This window comes from Elaeis guineensis, chromosome 4 (genome assembly GCF_000442705.2).
Source record: "Elaeis guineensis isolate ETL-2024a chromosome 4, EG11, whole genome shotgun sequence".
Lineage (NCBI taxonomy): Eukaryota > Viridiplantae > Streptophyta > Magnoliopsida > Arecales > Arecaceae > Elaeis > Elaeis guineensis.
The window spans coordinates 12,930,188-12,948,612 of record NC_025996.2 but is presented as its reverse complement, the minus strand read 5'-3'; the positions used below and the strand labels follow the sequence as shown (position 1 = coordinate 12,948,612).

The 18,425-nt window shown below is 36.8% G+C and overlaps 1 protein-coding gene across 2 annotated transcripts; it reads left to right on the top strand.

Moving 5' to 3' along the window:
- Positions 1-587: 587 nt before the first annotated feature.
- On the top strand, positions 588-8,719 carry LOC105043831 (two-component response regulator-like APRR2). Of its 2 annotated transcripts, XM_010921549.4 has the most exons (12): positions 588-719; positions 1,043-1,339; positions 3,110-3,189; positions 3,265-3,331; positions 3,960-4,006; positions 4,210-4,287; positions 4,384-4,995; positions 5,161-5,301; positions 5,866-6,135; positions 6,462-6,524; positions 6,634-6,711; positions 8,291-8,719. In XM_010921549.4, exons 2-12 carry the CDS (start codon positions 1,210-1,212, stop codon positions 8,450-8,452), a joined length of 1,728 nt encoding a protein of 575 aa, XP_010919851.1. In that variant the 5' UTR covers positions 588-719; positions 1,043-1,209; the 3' UTR covers positions 8,453-8,719. The 2 variants fall into 2 exon arrangements, with proteins under 2 accessions (XP_010919851.1, XP_010919850.1); XM_010921548.4 differs by having other exon boundaries at positions 636-1,339.
- Positions 8,720-18,425: the final 9,706 nt, after the last annotated feature.

Here is an 18,425-nt window from a genome sequence, read left to right as displayed (position 1 = left end):
ATAAGCAAATGTGAATATTTCTGGATAATATTTATCTATCTCGTTAGGAGAAGGTGTAATTAAGTTGATGGCAACTTCTTGTGAAACAAAGAATCATGCTCGAAATAGTTGGGAGTCGTTTTAGGCTACAGTGAAGGGTTTCAATCTTCTTTGGTGCTGCATTGGTCACACAAAATATTTTCCTTGCGTGTAAGATGGTGGAAGTTTGAAGGATACGGTGGCAATGCCACCTTCTCAATAGGAATTAGGAATTTGAAACCTCTCATTAGCTCATGCATGAGAAGAAGTTAAACCTTTTGGTAGTAAGATTATTAGGAAGAAAGCTGGGCACTACCTACTACTTTGGTCACACATGAGCCAAAGAAATCAGTTGACATTTTATATGGGGTCACTCTTTGGAGTTTAATTTTGGGCTCCTAAAGCATCTACATTATCAATAATTTGAGAAGCCAAGATGAGATTTTTTGAGTTCTGATGCATGACTCCTTCACATACAGCAAGCATATTCTGTGGTCCGAAGCAACCGACAGCAATGCAGTCATAGACCAACAGCCTGCAACCGCACTATAACACTTCATATAACTCTCTCTCTCTCTCTCTCTCTCTCTCTGTCTCTCTCTCTCTCCCTCCCCACCCACCAATAGGCAAGCAGAAAGCAAGAGAGGAAAAGTCTGCAGGAGAGAGCATTTTACTCTTTCCATTGATCCCTTCACCAAAAGGTAGAATGAAGCCTGCTCTCCTTTCTCTCCCCCTATTCTAGCTTGGCCTTTTGGTATATCCGCAGATCCTAGTGGTACCATATATCTCTTCATGCACAGGAGATCTCTTGATGGCTTTTGCATCCTCCACTCTTCCTGTGTACTTTGCTGTACTCCACCATGCATAGAATTCTCTGTCCTTGTTGCTGTTTTAGTCTGTCTTCAGAGAAGTTTCTAGTGCCTTTTCCAGTTGATGCGCTCCTTGTGATCTTCTCGGTTCTCTGAGCTCACAGCTTTGATGTGATTGCTTTGGCGTTTTGCTTGTTTCTTGGTATTTTTGGCAGATCTGGACTTGGTTTTGTTTCCGAGGATTCTGTTTAGATTGTAAATAGCATAAAGAAGGTTCATTTGGGAGTCTGTTTCGATGCTTGGATGGATTTGTGAGGAGGATGGTGGGATGTGTTAGTTCTCGGCAATCTGCTAAGCCCTGAGGAATGATGCGAAACCAGCTATGATTTGCTCTGCTGATGATTTGGTTGCGTGGAAAGATTTTCCTAAAGGCCTCAGGGTTCTTCTTCTCGATGAACACGGGCCCTCGGCGCATGAAACAAAACTGAAACTAGAAGCAATGGACTATATTGGTATGCTTATATGCATGGTTTATTTCTTAAAAAATATGTGTAGTCTGTTTCTCTGCTTTTTCTTCTTTATCTGATCTCATGTGTAGTATTTATGTTGCTCTGTCTTCCACAGTAATTTTTTATTTTGGTGGTTGCAACTTGTAATGTGACATATTTATTAATTTTTCTAAGGCCGATCAGTTTGTTGCATTGAATATGATGGGAGTTATTGTTTCTTAGTTTGCTTCTGATAAAGGAAAGTGATCTTATCATTCTGATCAAGGAAAAAAAAAAAGAAAAGAAAAGAAACAAAGAAACAAAGAAATATTTGCTTATTCATCTCTCGGTGTGAAAACATCTCAATATATGCATGGTAAAGTAAATTTTGAAGTTTGTTTAAATTATTCATAAATTGTTTTCTGGCACATGGAAAGCCTGCAGGGTGATCTATAAACGTAGACTTCGGCCATATTGTCTGAAAATTCTTCTCTTGGATTTTTTTTTTTCCTATTAACACATGTAAATAATCGGAACATGAACCGTCAAGGTTAAATGGAGCATAGATCAAGAAATTTTGATCATGGATGATGGTTGTATTAAGAATCATCAGTTACTTCTGTACAAAGAACAATCCGATGACTAGTTTATATAAATTGATAACCTCTAGGTTAAAATCTGTTTTTGAGATACCAATACTTCTTATACCATGATTAATAATCCTTGTGGGAATTTCAAGTAGAATATTGGATATAGAAATATACAACTTTCATTTAAAAAAATAACTAAAAAAGAAATAAAGAAATGTACAAGTTTCACGAACGATATCTTTTGCAGGTTCTTGTAGTGGTAGGCTCTCCTTTATGTTAATATGAGCAGCACACGACTGTATCTTTTGTTAACTCCATCTAATGTTTATCACAGTATAACATAATTTTTATATGATCTATTACTCAAAAAATTTTACATCATATTAATCCTGATGAGTTGTGCAACAAGGCACTTCATTCAGGAGGAAATTGTTTGTGTTGAATTATTTTATCAAAAACAGGGACCACTAGATTTTTTTTGGTGCAAGTTAGGTCAAAATAACGGCTATTGTATTAGAAATTTTCTTTAATGTGCAAATTTCCCTCCAGACAGGCTTTTTCTCCCTTTCTCTCCAGAAAAAAGGAGGGGGGAAAAAGCTGACATTCTAAGTTTCTGTAGAACGTATTGCGAAAAGTATTTTTGAATAATGTTTTGAATAAAATCTAAAATCTCTAATATGAATTATTGTTTTTTTGAACAACATGTCTAGTACTGCTTAGTGTTGGTTGTCTACTTATATTTAAGATTAACTTTTTTGCTTTTGTTTTTCTTTTTTTCGAGTAATACTGTAATATAACATGGAAAACCATCCAGTTCCAACTTATATTTGGGATTATCTTTTTGGCTTTTTAGGAATCTTTCTTTTGCATTTAAGTCATTTGCTGTGGAACAGCACCTCGGATGTTAAAATTTGATTCATTTTCTTCGATTCCAATTTTTTTTATTGTCTTCCTTCATTCTTTTCTGTTAACACGAGATGTAAATTATGAGCACTGCATTATTAGTATAAATATTTCTTTCCCCTTTCTAGTTTCAAAGCAAAACATCCCCACCTTCCCTTATATAATGAAGAATTAGGGAAGTCAAAGAAATGTGCAATATAATCATAAGAAACGTGTTCTTTTTTTGGTTTATCTATTCATTTTTTTATACTGTCTACAATCCATGCATGTTGAGTTCCTGAAAATTTTTGCGGATTTCCAGTTTCTTTATATTTCAATGAACAAGATGCATTAGAAGCAATCTCTAAGAAGGATGAGAGCTTTCATGTTGCTATTGTAGAGGTAATGACTTCAAAGAATTAAACCATGTTAAATTATTATTCGCTATATTCTCGAAAATTTTTCAATATTTTACAGGTTGCAACTGGCAATTGTGAGGGAAGCTTCAGATTTCTTGAAACGGCTAGGGACCTTCCAACAATTGGTAAGATTAAACTGCAGATAATTCTTAGCTGCTTATCAAATTACTCTTTGCCAGCTCTCGCGGCCCTCCCCCCCCCCCCCCCACTGGTTGGATCTTTGCCCGTATGTTTGAGTAAATTACTTGAGAATAATGTTGGAGTTAAGTTTTGGAGGGGTTGTTTTGTAGGATTTAACAAGGTTCTTATCGAGTTTTTTTTTTTTTTCAGTGGGAAAAAACTGAATCCAATTTATTGACTTATGTATTAATCAATATACATTATCTAGACATCTTTATCATATCAGATAATCTTTAATTATTTTTTTCATTACATATCTGGAGCTCTGCTACTTTTTGGTTTGCTCAGCTTTTGTTTTAATCATTTGTTTGGGTCTGATCAGATGGTTGTCCAGGTAAGTTGCCCGGACAGACAGTTGTCCAACCGTAACTTCCACGACCGATTTAAGTTAGATCTTTAACACTTCTGTATGAGGCATGTCATTTTAATATTCACAATCTCACATTCATAGTCTTGGCTTGCAATTGCAATTTTTGCACCAAGTTATCCTACTTCAGTACATGGCACATAGATAAAGAAGGCAAAATGATGTTTAAGTGCAAATGCTTTAACAAATGAATTTTTTGGTTGCAGTTATTTCAAATGTCCGTTGCATGAGCACCATGATGAAGTGTATAGCAGTAAGCGCTTTGACTTGATGGATGATACAATTATGTTCATAGGGTCATGTGATTTTGTTATCCTATGTCTGTCCACATCTTTCATACATCAATATACATAATTGTGGATGCTTATTATTCTCCCTTTGTTATGCCTGCATGGTTAGACAGGACTTATGAGTATTTTTACATGTTTAATTTATCTATTTCTGTCAATTTCTCAGCTTGGTGCTGCGGAGTTCCTCGAAAAACCACTGTCTGAAGACAAACTCAGAAACATATGGCAGCATGTGGTTCACAAGGTGCCTTTGCATCCAATATAAGACTTAGACATAAACAAGACTATTACAATGAATTGGAAATTTTAAAAAGTTGCTGAGTTCGTGAGCCCTGAACAGGCCTTCAATGCAGGGGGAGATGTACTCTCCAAATCATTGAAGCCGATCAAAGAGACCGTTGTTTCGATGCTTCAACTTCAGACAGAAACAGCAGAACTCAAAATTGAAGCCCAATCTGAAGCAGAAAACACAGAGAAGGAACATGAAAATAGCCATGAGAATACTGTTGCAAATGACAGGTTCCCAGGTCCTTCAACTCCACAGCAGGAACATGGAGGAAGATTGCAAAGTGAGGGAGACTGCCAAGAGAAAACTAACAGCTCAATAGAGAGAGGGTGTACAGAGAATATCAAAGACTCATTAGAAGTGAGAAATTGTAGCAGTTTGGAATCGAAATCTGTTGAACATACCTGCACCGATTCAATTGCTGCAGCCGAAACTGAGGAGATTCTGCCTTCTAGACCTGAAGAGGCTGCAGCTGAGGAGGAGGTGAACTCGGCTGATGGTTCTAAAACTGCTGAATGCAGCGGTGTTAAAGAAGGCTCCCTAGCCTCTTCACGTTTGCATAATGGAGACAATGTAGAATCTACTGCAGATGATCCAAAGAAGAAGTTAGTTGCTAACAGTGATTCACATTCTAATGGTAGCAGAAGCAATAAAAAGAAAATGAAGGTGAGCCGTGATTTGGTACAATGATCGTAGTTCTTTTTAACCAACCATGCCTTTCTTCGACACCAATTAGCTCACATAGGAAGTTTTTTAATTTTTTTCTCCCCCGGATGGAATACTTTTTGGGTTTCAGACATGATTGTGGTGCTGGTTTTGTTGGCATTTCAGGTGGACTGGACTCCAGATCTCCATAGACGATTTGTTCAGGCTGTAGAGCAACTGGGGGTAGACCAAGCCATTCCTTCCAAGATTCTAGAGCTGATGAAAGTAGAAGGCTTGACGAGGCATAATGTAGCTAGCCATTTGCAGGTTAATTAGATAACACCATTTTGTTCTATGTTCCTTCCATTAGGCCAAATAGGATGGACTCCTAACGAACCAATGGAATAATTTTCTAATATGAGATATATTTCATGAGATGATTAATGTTACCCATGAATTTACCAAACTTGGTCTCTGTGTAATGCTAGTGCAATTGAGGGACTTTAGCACAAGATCAATCATCTCAATAATTCTTCAGGCACTTGCAGCAGTAGCTTATGCATCCTTGGCCATTATGATGTATGAGGAACAAAAGGACTTCATCTAGAACTCCAAAAACATCTGGAAACACTAACGAAAAGGACATATAGTTATGACACAAGAATAAGAGCATCACCAGAATAATTAGTTAATTTCTGAATGCACACACAAGTCAAATGTATTTCAGTGATTATGCTCTTCTTTTTTCTTTTCTTTTCTTTGCAAACAGAGACTTTTTAAATCATCATTGCTTGTGTTTATATTTGTTAACATAACATAAGTGGGGCTCCCTACTCTTCCCCTTTGTACTCTCTGCAAAACTAATGGAAGCTACTGCTTTTTATTTTGCAGAAATATCGGAAGCACAGGAGACACATTTTGCCAAAAGAAGATGACAGAAGATGGCAACAATATAGAGATCTCTCACCAATGGGTTACATGCGCAAACCACTTGTGGCCTACCATCCATATCATCCCCATTGTGGAGTTCCCCTTGGTCACGTCTACCCTGCTTGGGCTCATCCAAGTTACCCTACCCCTGCTGTCCAAATGTGGGGCCATCCTGGATTCCCAACGTGGCATCAACCTCCAGAAGGTTGGCCTTGGAAGACCCACCCTGCGGTAATAACTTTTACTACAAAAATTTCCCCAGTTACAAAAAAAAAAAAAAAAAAATGGAAGAAGAAGAAGGAGAAGATATGTCCATTTATTGGCGGATGCAATTAAAACATATTAGTGACGCAAGGGAATACTATGTCAGTAACTTTCTTTGTACAGATTGCCAATGGCTATTCCACTTTGCTAATTTGTAGGCACAAGACGTGTTATATATGTAAAAAACTTTTTTTTTTTTTTTTTCTGTTGGTATAATACTTAATGTCATTTATCACATTCCTTAATAATTGTATATGGCATTGTATTTGACATTGCATGATACCATGATGCAGATTAATGCTGATGCATGGGGCTGCCCTGTTTTGCCACCTTATAGCCATTATACCGTCCCTACGGTGAGTGCATGTTATGCCTAACTTTGCATGCATGAATGCATCTCCTTCAGCAGGTATCTAAAAAAAAAGAATCTTTTTTTTCCAAAAAAAAAAAAAATCTGAATTGCAGAGGTCTCTGATGAGTAACGGTATGAATGCAAATGGAGATGGAAATAGGCAGTTTAAAGATCCGTATGACTTGCAGCAGGTATGGTTTTTTTACCATCTCAAAATCTTGAATCCGTCGTATTTCTTATTCTAATATGTAGATCAATTTCATGCAGTTTAACAATAACTACATAGATCCCCTAGGAAATTGGAAAAGATCTCATTAAAGAATAGTTATATGATTAATTATTATTAGGAAGTAGAAAAAATAAAAAGAAGCAGATATCCCATAAATAGCAGCATTATGGGCTGAATAGCTTGCTGAAATGCAAGTATCTAGCTAAATTGCCTTAGCATCTGATGGGAGGACAGGGCTGTTTCACCATAGTTGGATTTGTGAGGCTGGGAACTCTAGCATCACTTGTTTGATTGATCAATTTCTGGTCTAACATTAGACACAACTACCAAATTGTATACATCTGTTGTTCATTCTTGTCCAGTTCTGATATTGTTATCAAACGATATCGCACATTGGCTAGCATTAGCTATGCAAGAAATAACATGTTATCTTAACAAAAAAAAAAGGAAATAACATGTTAAGATAAATAATTTTAAATTTGATGAACTCAGTAGAAGAAGCTGTTGGGATCCATTATTTCTTTGCAAATTAAGGAAATAATTCAGCATTCAGCTAACTCTTTTAACTTTACTGATGTCGAGCTACCATGCTGCTCGATCTACCCTGATATGGTATGCATCCAAAAAGAGCAATAGAGAAGTGCCATGATGGTTGACTCACTTTCAATTGGGAGATGTCCGAGTTATTTGTGAGTTTGCTATACTTGTTGAGTCTGCTTCATTAGTCTCCATTTCAATCAACAAAAAGGGGTCCATTGCACTAGTGGATACTCTATGGATCACTGTAGCCTGTCTTCCTCAGCTGGGGCAACACATAGCTCAAGCACTCTTCCATGGTTAGTCTAATGCATTATCCAGTACCAAGGAAAATAGCTCAACTCTTCCCACCACCAGTCCACCGGTGGGCTGGTATACGGAGCCCGCTTGTTACTCGTGGGATCGACCTCACCCCCAACTGCCATCAAAGGCTGGTAGTGCAAGTAGGGACTGGAGCGGTGCTTGTACCTTGTCGTAATTATTCTATCTTACTATTTAAGTCTTCTCTTCACTAAGCTCCTGGTGGGCCCCAACCTTTCTTCATATTTAAAAAATAATAATAATAAAAGTTTAGCTTTTCTTTTGTTGAGGCAATAAATGTGGCCCAAACACGTAAGAGTCGTAAATGGCATCATGGTACTGTCAGCACTTTTGGGATCAAAGATTTTCCTCGTGACCAATTTAATGAGGTCCTCTTTATGTCTTTTTCATGTCAATTGGAGTACCCAATTCACATGGTTGGGTCCCATCAAAAAAAAAAAAAAAAAATCACATAATTGGGTTAAGGACCACAGAAATGTGACCTTGTGCAGAGTTGGAAGGATACGATAACTTCTACTTGCTTAGCTTCAGCTTTTCCTTGGATGGATCGAAAGTATGTATGCATACATGCATATGTGTATGTATGCATGTTACTCTCTGATCAGTTCCCATTGAAAAGCATGCATGGTTCAAAAATGTTAGGTAACGTAAAAGAAGGGGTAAAAGAATAGTTTGTGACGCAGGCGGAGGAGATGATCGACGCGGTGGTGAAGGAGGCGATGAGCAAGCCGTGGCTTCCCCTCCCTCTCGGCCTCAAACCACCCTCCACCGACAGCGTCCTCGCCGAGCTCCATCGCCGAGGCCTCCGCATCGTCCCGCCGGCTATCCACCCTCCTCTCCGGTGATTGGTGTGCCCACGCCAGCTTCTTTGTGCGGTTCAGACTCGTGCGACGTGGCTCGTGCTTCGATCTCACTGGACTTCGTGGCTGTAAATGAAAGTTGGTGAGGGACCGCCAGCAGGCCCTTTCAGTGGTGTACCACTTCGGGCTTGGCTTTTGTCCCTTCTTCTTTTATGTTTTTCTGTGATTAAAGTACTTATCCGAGAATAATGCAGTTCGGTCGGCTGCTTGTCGGAAATTTGGACCAAGTCAATGCAATTGATTTCCAAGGCCTTTCATCCTTCCACAATAAAAGGAGGAGGGAGGAGGGCAGTGCATCGTACCTTGATCCTCTCTCCCGATGCATTATTTGCATGGAGAGTAATTTTTTATGCATCACGTTTGGCGAAGCAAAAATATATTATATTTTATTAAATTATTTTATATAATATAATTATTAAAAATAAATTTTTAAAATAATTCATTTTTTTTCTCAAATTTTTTTTAGCCAATTATCTTTTTTTTATTCAATGTTATAATATTACAGAAAATATTATGATATTTATTATTTTTTTATGAGATGTAACAGGATATCATAATATTATTATTACATCTTATTAATTTTTATGATATTTTGATAATTATTTATAAAATATAATATAATATTATAATATTATTATGATATTCTGTTAATTTTTACATCTTGACAATTATTTATAGGATGCAATGAAAGTTATAGGAGCAAAATAAAATAAAAGATGAAAAAAATATTTTGATACAAAAATTAAATTGCATTTAATATCTACCTCCTTTGATGAAGTAGTGCATTTTTTCTCCATCGAAACTGGTGATAAAGAATTTCTCTTTGCCAGGAGAGCTCATTTCATATGTTATCATTTTCTTTTTGAGATTTAAATCAGCCCATTTCAAAGCTATTAATGGTATTTATGAATATGGATCTAGTGATCTTGCTAGTTGTATTAGTCTAATCTATAATTCTAATAAAATTTTTGATCTAATCATTCAAACAAATCCTAAAAATGATTTTTATTGATAATAATAAAAAATATTTAAAAAAAAAATCTGATGAGCAAGTTGACCATCAACCGATACAATACCTTATTCTGAATGTCCCTCTACCTTGGTTATCATAAAAATTGGTATCTAAGTGAAGGCAATAATATAAAAATCTTGATCCATATTCAACTTGGCCAGCATATTGAGTCAAGATCTCCTACACATGCCACTAATGTTATTTTGGATCATCTAATTGACCCTAATCATTCAATCTTCGATGATTTATCTGGCCTATCAAATCTAATATTTAATATTTATAATTTTTTTGATTAATTTTAAAATATTTTAAAATTTTAAATAAAAAATTATTCAAAAAATTCTTATCTAAAATCATGACTCAATAAAACATAAACTATTCAACATCCGGCTGTCAAAGCTTTGACCCCACACTTAATCCTAACTAAGAAACTCTCCATCCAAATTTGATCCAAATAGGTTTAAATCAAATCTCTCTCTCTCTCCCTCCCTCGTTTGGATCGCATCAATTTTTGCCACCCTTACAAGAAAGTGGTAGCCAACTGCATAGTAAAATTAACCAAACAGAGATAAGGAGAAGACAAATAGGCCTACTGAGAAGGTAACTCATAATTATGATACAAGCACAGAACAACATAAGATACAAAAGGCAACGAACCTATGCATGTGGCAGGACAGTTGTACGTAGTTTAGGGAAACCCATGAAAAAGCCATGCAAATAGGACATCGCCGGGCGGCACAGAAGACCATAAAATGATCTTCCCAAATCCCAGGTGATCTTTTGTTTGTTTCATTATAAAAGCATACACTGATGGTTTTTGTTATGGTGTTCTAATGCAATTACATTTTTAGGAGCGATTTTGTCGCAAGCCAAAACTCCCTAAAAAAGCGACGGTATCGTGACTTCTGCTACCAGGAAAAATCCCAAATGGCACGCGTCCAAGATGATTCGGATAATAGATTCCACAACACTAATGATCCTCCTCTCTCTCTCTCTCTCTCTCTCTCTCACTCTCTAAACGCCTCGTATTTTCTCATGTTAGCCCTGCAAAGGAAGTCTAGTGGAGAAGAGGTGCGAGCATCCAAGTAGCTCCTTACTTTTGCTTAGAGAAGACCAAACCAGTTCTTGGTCTGATGGTCTGAAACCATTATAGTTAGAGGTTATTTGGTGGGCCTTCATATCCTGACCCTAAGTTGATTTAGGATCTGTTTGGATGACCGTATGTATTATGACGGGATTAATAATTCAGTAGACGAGAAAGGAAGATATTGAGAGAAACCACATCACCATCAGGTTCAGGTTGTATCTTTCGTGGATTACTCTCTCTATCTCTTTTTTCTGACATTAATTATTGGATTGCATCTTGCATAGATTTCAAAACATTCTAATCTTTTTTTTCTTTTCCGTCCAGTTGTTTGCACAGAATTGAAGCAGATATTGCACAATGGATTAGGGTTGTATCTTTCTCACGAAAGAAGAATTCAGCTCGCATGAATCTATCATTGGATTGCACAATGATCTCTTGAAGATCTATACAAATAGATGAATAAAATAGTTCGGAGGTGTTTAAAATCTGTACAAAAATATTTAGGGCTCAGTCCAAAATTCGATATCATGTAACAACATGCAAGTGCATTGATTGTTCTAGATTGCTTGATACTATTCATTAAATCATACCGATCTATATTTTACACTAATCTTTAGTTGTAGTATAAATAAAAAATAATTATGAATCATCAGATGAGAGCCGCTTCTCCTTTAAGTGGTTGAGGCTAGGATGGCCCTTGCAAATTATAAATTGATGATCCAGTAAATAGTGTTGTCGCTTATTGACAGCATGAAGGACTGCTATCATCTTCTTTTCATAGATAGAGAGCCCAAAATATTTTTCAGATAAAGCCTTGCTAGTGGAAGCAAAAGGATGACTGTCTTGCATAAGAACTGCACCCTAAATAATATTCAAATTTGGATCAAAAAAAAATTCTTGATTTGAGCGTACCCATCCACAGCCCGAGGGTTGTAGAAATATCTAGTTGCTAAATATTTTTGTGAGGTATGTAAAGAAATTAAATTAAATTCCAACAAAGAATTTTCAAGATTTTAACAGAAACAGAACAAAACGGTCAAAGATCGTGCTCTCAATATAATTGAAATCTATTGGACAAGCCATACCATCAGAATAATAAGGAAAATAATACATCTTACAGACACATCTGAGAACAAGAATCCGACAGTTACGTCAAGGGAAACCTTTCTTTCGCGGGAAAGATATTACCGGAACCCAACCATATCACGATGATTAGAGGCTCTCCTATGGCCCAGAGTCCCTAAAATGTGGGCTTTATCGGTAAACAGCCATCTTTGTTCCCTTCTAACATCAAAATTCTGATGTGGGCTTCATCCAATGGATAGTATGTGCTGCCGTCTTTAGGTCTCATTCTAACCCATTTATTTGGAGTATGAAAATTGTCTAGTCAACATTATTAACTATATCGAGCATCTGCAATTTGATCCAGGTCTAAAGTTCAAAATGTAGCTGCAAACTGCTTTGGGCTTCACAGGGAAATAAATAAAATTATCCTGACTAAAGATGGAATTCACTTTTCAAAGTATAAGTTTTAATTGTTTTGGACTGCCGTCAAGTTGGTTTTGGTTAGGTAGGCTGCGTTGAGCTAAAAATCTGTGGTTTGCCAAATTTCTGAATTATTGAATCACAATACCCAAACCCGACGTAAAATCCATATAAGCAGTGGCATTAAAGTAGTTATGACTTTGTGTCTTGCTGGAACACAACATGCATTGAATCAAGATCGATCAATTCAGGTCAACTTAGGTTACAATGTACTCTATAAAAGAACATAGTAAGTTATTTTGAGCAGTTTAGAATTTGACTTCTAAAATGTGCTATATATAAAATTTGCTTTATACGTTGTAGAAAGTGCAGACCATTTCTTGGATTATGTTCAATTGGAAAAATAATAGTCGGATTCAAATTTAGTTACCCCGTGAGAAAGGTGCATTAGAATTGGTTCACACTCATTGCCTACACCTTCAAATTGAGCTTGTCTTGGCTGCATGTCGACAAAGTGCCTTGATATAGTATATTTGACAAATATGCATGTGCATGATAAATTGCTGATAGATATGATTATATTTGTTATTATCCCATGGAATATTGTATTCTTTTACCAAAAAAGGAATCCACATAATTAAAGTTTTCACTCTTATATGAAGTCAATTCTCGACATAATGGAATGTTTTTGAGAATGATGGTGAGGATAGGAACGGAAGGCGAAGAAAACAGTTCAATGAAAAAAGTTAAAAAAAAAATGAAGAGAGAGAAAAAAAATAATAAAAATAAGAAATAAAGAATGACAAACAGATGTGATGAACAGAGTGAGAAATTTCTATGTTATTTGTATGTACAAGGAACTCATACAATATCACCTCTCACCTTGCATTACACTTTAAAATCTTGTTTATCATGACCAATATGCCTGGTTATTTCTATTTAATAGCCTTATTTTGATTTTTTTTTTTTTTTTTGCCCCTTGAATTTTATTGTCACCCGAGCAGAGCATAAGGAAGATCAAGACAAAAAGGAGAAATCATCATGTTTTATTTAACTTAATTGTATGTTTCTTTTAAATAACATGTATATCCGATAAGTATTCAATAAATTAAATAGCCTCTCATGGATAAGGAACTAATTTTTTTTAAAAAAAAAAAAATACATAGAGAACTAAATTACAAAAAAATTTAAGCCATGGCATGTAGCTAAAATGATAAGTCAAACTTATGACTTCATCCACATCATAAAAGGGATTGCATTGAAGCCAAACTTCCTCTTGACGTAAGAAAATCTGTGTACGTGGGAAGTGGCCACCATGGGATGATTGAGTTTGCCGGATTTTGCGACTTCGACAAGAATAAAACTGTGGCAGATGCGAATCCACGTGGAAGCCTTTGAAAATTCGTGTTCAATGCCAAAGAGACAAAGGTTGCTATTAATTTCACAAACAGACTATTATTTCATGACTATAAATGATTCTGAAAAATCTAACATTTCAATTTATATTTATGCATAAAATTTGCGGTTAGATAATTACTCTCCGATGCCAACGTGGGTGCATATTTTTAACAGCTGATTGTTTTGACTTCGGAGAAATCTGACATGCCGAGCTTGGTGATGCAATGAGGTAAAAAGTACAGAACATTGGTCTGCCGTACGTTCTCGATTGGTGATCAACCACCAAACTAAATGGCCCTACAATCTTACTGTTGATTACTTAAGTACTGCATTGCATTAATTAGGATGCATCAGCCAGCATTTTTTTTTTTGTGTGTGTTTTTTTTGGTTTCTAATACGTCATTTTATGAATAACATTCATGATAGGCCCTGTCATGACATCACTCGGGTTGTCATGCTGATGAAGAAACATGCAACTGGTGAAGGGTCCCACACTGATTCCATCCATGGGTATGGCCAGCAGCACCTTCCAGCGTAGTTGCCAAACGTGACTCCCAAAGGTCTCGAGTCAAGTCAATTTTGTCCTTCTCATCCTACCTGGCTACATAACCCGTTGTCCTTCATTCCACTTTTGTTTACGATAATGTAGTGATATTAAATTCTTTCTTATTATTTCATTCTATGCAATTTTAAATCCATCTCTACCTGTTTTTTTTTTTTAATAGGTATATCAAATCATTTTTTTTTTGTATCAATATATCTCTCAGCTTATCTAATACAAGTACAAATATCTAGATAATTATCCTCAACTTATTGATGTTATCTTTATAATTTTATAAAATAATTTTATTTTTTATTTATTTTTTTTTATTACCATACATCTATTTCAATATTTTTATTTCAATGACAATCATTTTGTGCATTTATTATTTTCTAGCTATCCAATATTTTATACTATAAGTATAGCTGCTCATATAACTGCTAAAACACAATACTATAAAGCTCACATACGTTAAATTCATCTTTTTAATAAAAAATGCTTGGTTGGCTGGTGCAACTACTATTTTTTTTTTTAATAATTATGTAGGCTAATCCTTATAATTTTCTACCCTTCTTATTTTATCCAAGGAATCGACTCCAATCAATTTGAACCTTTGTCCTTTGTTTGACTAGCAGAGATGATATCATTTGAGCAAGTAATTGGTGGTTTTTCAACATCAAGCATCTTTCCTCTAGATACTTTTGGCCTTCTAAATCCCAATGAAGATAGAAATTGATCCTAGATCATTTGATATAATCATCGAATGCTTTCTAGGTTGATTAATTAGCACCTTCAATAATTTATGTAAAAGCTTGGACCACCACCATGAAGTTTGTTTCTAGCCAGCACCTACTTTTGGGCTTAAAGATAGGGAGCCTATAGCATTATTCTCTTTGTATATGGAGTAGGAGTTCCATCAAATTTGGTATAGAATATTTCTTCATCTAGGGCTAGCTGTGACATCAATTGAGGAATGCTTACAATACTATCATCTCTTTCCAAGAGCATAGAGTGGCCCAACCAATTCCAATCTTGTTGCCTGTTGTCCCCCACTACCATCAAGCATGCAACCCAAATCATGATCCCTTCCACCTTTTACTTTATATGGCGGGTCTCCATCCATGCCATGCTGTAGCATATGATAAGCAATTTGCTTGCTCTTTGGCAGGTGGTGTTCTGGATCCATGCGTCAGTGAGAATCTTGAGATGCATCGTTTGGGTAGCTACTTTAATTTATTGGTCATTTAATTTAAGGCAATTTTCTTTTCTCAATATGGGGAGGAAAGCCTCATCCAGTAAGAGAAAGGGATGAACATTTTTATTCGCAAGTCCATGATTTTTACTTGGGACATTTTCAGTGGGATCAAAATCCCGATGGATAAAATCATTCAAGACCCAAACCTCATGAAAATTTTGGAAAGTTTGATGCAACATGTCATTAAATTAAAGCTTTGGCAAGTATGCACATAAAACTTATTTATAACTAGCTCAAAGCCTTCCAATCCTTGGAGCATTTGCAATTGACAAGAACTAAAAGGCTAGACCATCTATTCTAACTTTTTGGATCTAACTTTATTTTTGTTAATACGTCTTAGGGAAGAGTGATGTTTTTGTCTTTCACTTGGCTACTAGAGGAATAGAGCAATACTATGGTGACTCAAAAACGTCACTCTAGCAAGTCCCTCAGCTGTCTTGGACCATTCACTTTGCTTCATCATGTGGCACAATTTACTAAGGTTTGAAGGATTAAAGGGATATATGTTATGTACTAAACGAATCTTTTCTCAGATAGGCACATGCTAAAAAAACATACTTGATGGTTGCTTCCAGTCAATTAAACTATAAATCTCATTAAACTACTTTCAAAAACAGGTCCCATTAAACATCATGCAACAGCTGGCTGTGAAAAAAGAAAACCATCTACTTTGAGAACCATCGAAATGATGGCCATGTGATGACTAGATGGATAAGTAGGTAATCAGCCATAAATATGACAAGCTGCCATTAATCATGGAAAAAATGCGGAACTGTCTAAAGGATTTCGACAAGCCAAACGTGATACCACAGCGCATATGCATCCAACTAGAGCATGAAAAGCATATACCACCAATATCGAATCCATCATGCAGTCAATCAAAGCAAAAAAAGTAGCCTTCAAATAAAATAACAACAAAGAAAGAAACAAAGACTGAAAGGAACAGGCATAGCAATTATACAAACAGATTTGGCATTCAGTCACTTGGTACCCATGACTCATCCAACTAGTAAGCACTTTCTGTCCTCATGTATATTTTTTCTAGTGATTGTTTGACACGAGGACTGGCTTTTAGAGAAAGCAGAGCAGCAAAAAATGATCTAAGGACTTGATTTTCAGTTCAATTTCTACAAGTTGACTGTAGAAAATTCAGCAAAGCAGTCTAAGATCATCACTACGATATTACTGTTACTACCATCAAACACGAACAAAAATATGGAAGATTACAAGCTATATATTAACTCCTGCTTCATTGTCTAATTTTGCCTTTCAGTTTGAGACCATCCAACAAAACAACCTCTAACAACCAAATAAAAGAACTAGACCGAAGAGATAAGGGGCACTTTACAGAGTAACAAAAGAATAAGTTCTCCTCATATTGTGCAGGTTTTTCCTTGACACATTTTTGCCTCTCCACCCAATCCAATCACCTTTTTTTTTTTTTTTTTTTTTTTTAGCAATTTGTAATCTCTTACACCAGATCAATCCATGGCTGCAAATCCTGATGGCTGCTCATAGGGACTGCAAATATTGTGGTCACCACATAGCCTTTCGTGAGCTCCAAGGTGGCACCCCAAGCTCGGAATGATCAACCTGTTACGCACTTCAGAAAGCGACCATCTCCCTTTTTTCTTTCTTGGCAAGTAAAGCGACCATCTCTTTGGCCAAACTTTGACTCCATGTGCGTGGAGGAAAGTACGGGAATATGGCTTCTGGTTTCACCTCACCTGCCTCCGTGTTTCTCAGCTCCTTCCAAGAATCAAAATTTGGTGGTAATAATAATAATAATTAAACAAATGTATTAGTGTTTGTTTGCACGACTCACTAGTTTGCAGTGCTGCGTAGCCTGCGTATGGAACACACCGACAGGAAAATTTTTAATGAAGAACAGACCATCTCCCTTTAGATCTTAGATTGAAATCTAAAATCTAATTAATATTATCTCTATCGCCTACTCCATCAACAAATACAGTGACAGGCATAATGTCGGATCTTGGTCGGCAAGTTAACCCTCGGTCCATGAAAACTCGATATGGATGAACCATGCGAACAAGATGGCTATGGTTGATATGATAGGGTTTGTATCATTTGCTCGAAAAAAGAATTCAACTTCCTTCACATGAATCCACTACTGGATCACTTTGAGATCCACACTGATGGTGCTTTGAGGGCTGTGCATTGGGTGATCCAATGGTGGATTCGGGCAAAGGAAGATAAGTCCTTCTTCCGCACCAAAGATACAACCCTTAACCTTGATTAAAATGGGTCGTGTAATCCAACTTCCAAGTCAGGTTTCATCAGGTTCAATCCTTCATCTCCTCCTTTTTCTTTTAGGTCCATGGTTCTTGCTACAGTATTGAAAAGGTTTTTGACCTATTTCGGTCCGATTTATCGTTGATACCTTTTTTGATGGTTTTGATTTATCCATCGGCAATCGGTTGCAGCTGGTAGCGGGCGATCGAACAAATATGTGGAACATCAGGGGCGTTTGGGAATAAAGTTAGCGACTCCTTCTGTGGTTACGCCGACCGTCAAGGGCGTTTCGAAATATGTTGCCGCCGATCCAGGGATGGTCGCGGTGGAGGAGGGGAGGAGGCGATTGAGGGTGGTGCACGATGAGTGGAGCGAGGCCGATGGAACTTGTGATGATTGATGGCGAGAAGAAGGGGAAGGAAGGAGCCTCGGTCTTGGACAAAGGGAGAAGAGCTCAGCTCCACTCCACTGCCCCATCGCTTACCTTCTCCTTCCTCCTCGTCTAGTTCCTCTTCACCGTCCACTGTAGTGAGCTCAGCGCCGACTTCGGCCCATTCCTCTCCGCACCTCCGCCGCCGCCCCCGCCCTCTCCATCCGTCGCACTCGAACATTAGCGGCGGCCCCATCCCCGCTGAAACCCAAAACCCTCCATCATCTCCACCAAGAAACACTGAATTACCTCAAGAATCCAGATTTGCACCAAAATAAGTCCAAATCCGTATTTAGTGTATAGCACACGGTGGAAGAGTCTTTGGGGAGAAGACTGGGGCAAGACAGGAGAAGACGAAAAAATAATAAAAATAAATAATTTTCTTTCCAAATAAAATAATAAAAAAAGAGAAGTTGATGACTAACTTGAAAAATAATACAATAAGGAAACCCGTTCATAACCTGCGGGACCATAAGCTAAAATACTTTAATTTGTTG

Bases quoted from the DNA above. Each gene is read 5' to 3' on its own strand.
- LOC105043831 (XM_010921549.4), top strand. From the start codon at position 1,210: ATGATTTGCTCTGCTGATGATTTGGTTGCGTGGAAAGATTTTCCTAAA. The intron at 3,332-3,959 runs GTAAGATTAAAC...TTTTGGTTGCAG, and splicing joins TAGGGACCTTCCAACAATTG to TTATTTCAAATGTCCGTTGC. The intron at 6,712-8,290 runs GTATGGTTTTTT...TTTGTGACGCAG, and splicing joins ATCCGTATGACTTGCAGCAG to GCGGAGGAGATGATCGACGC.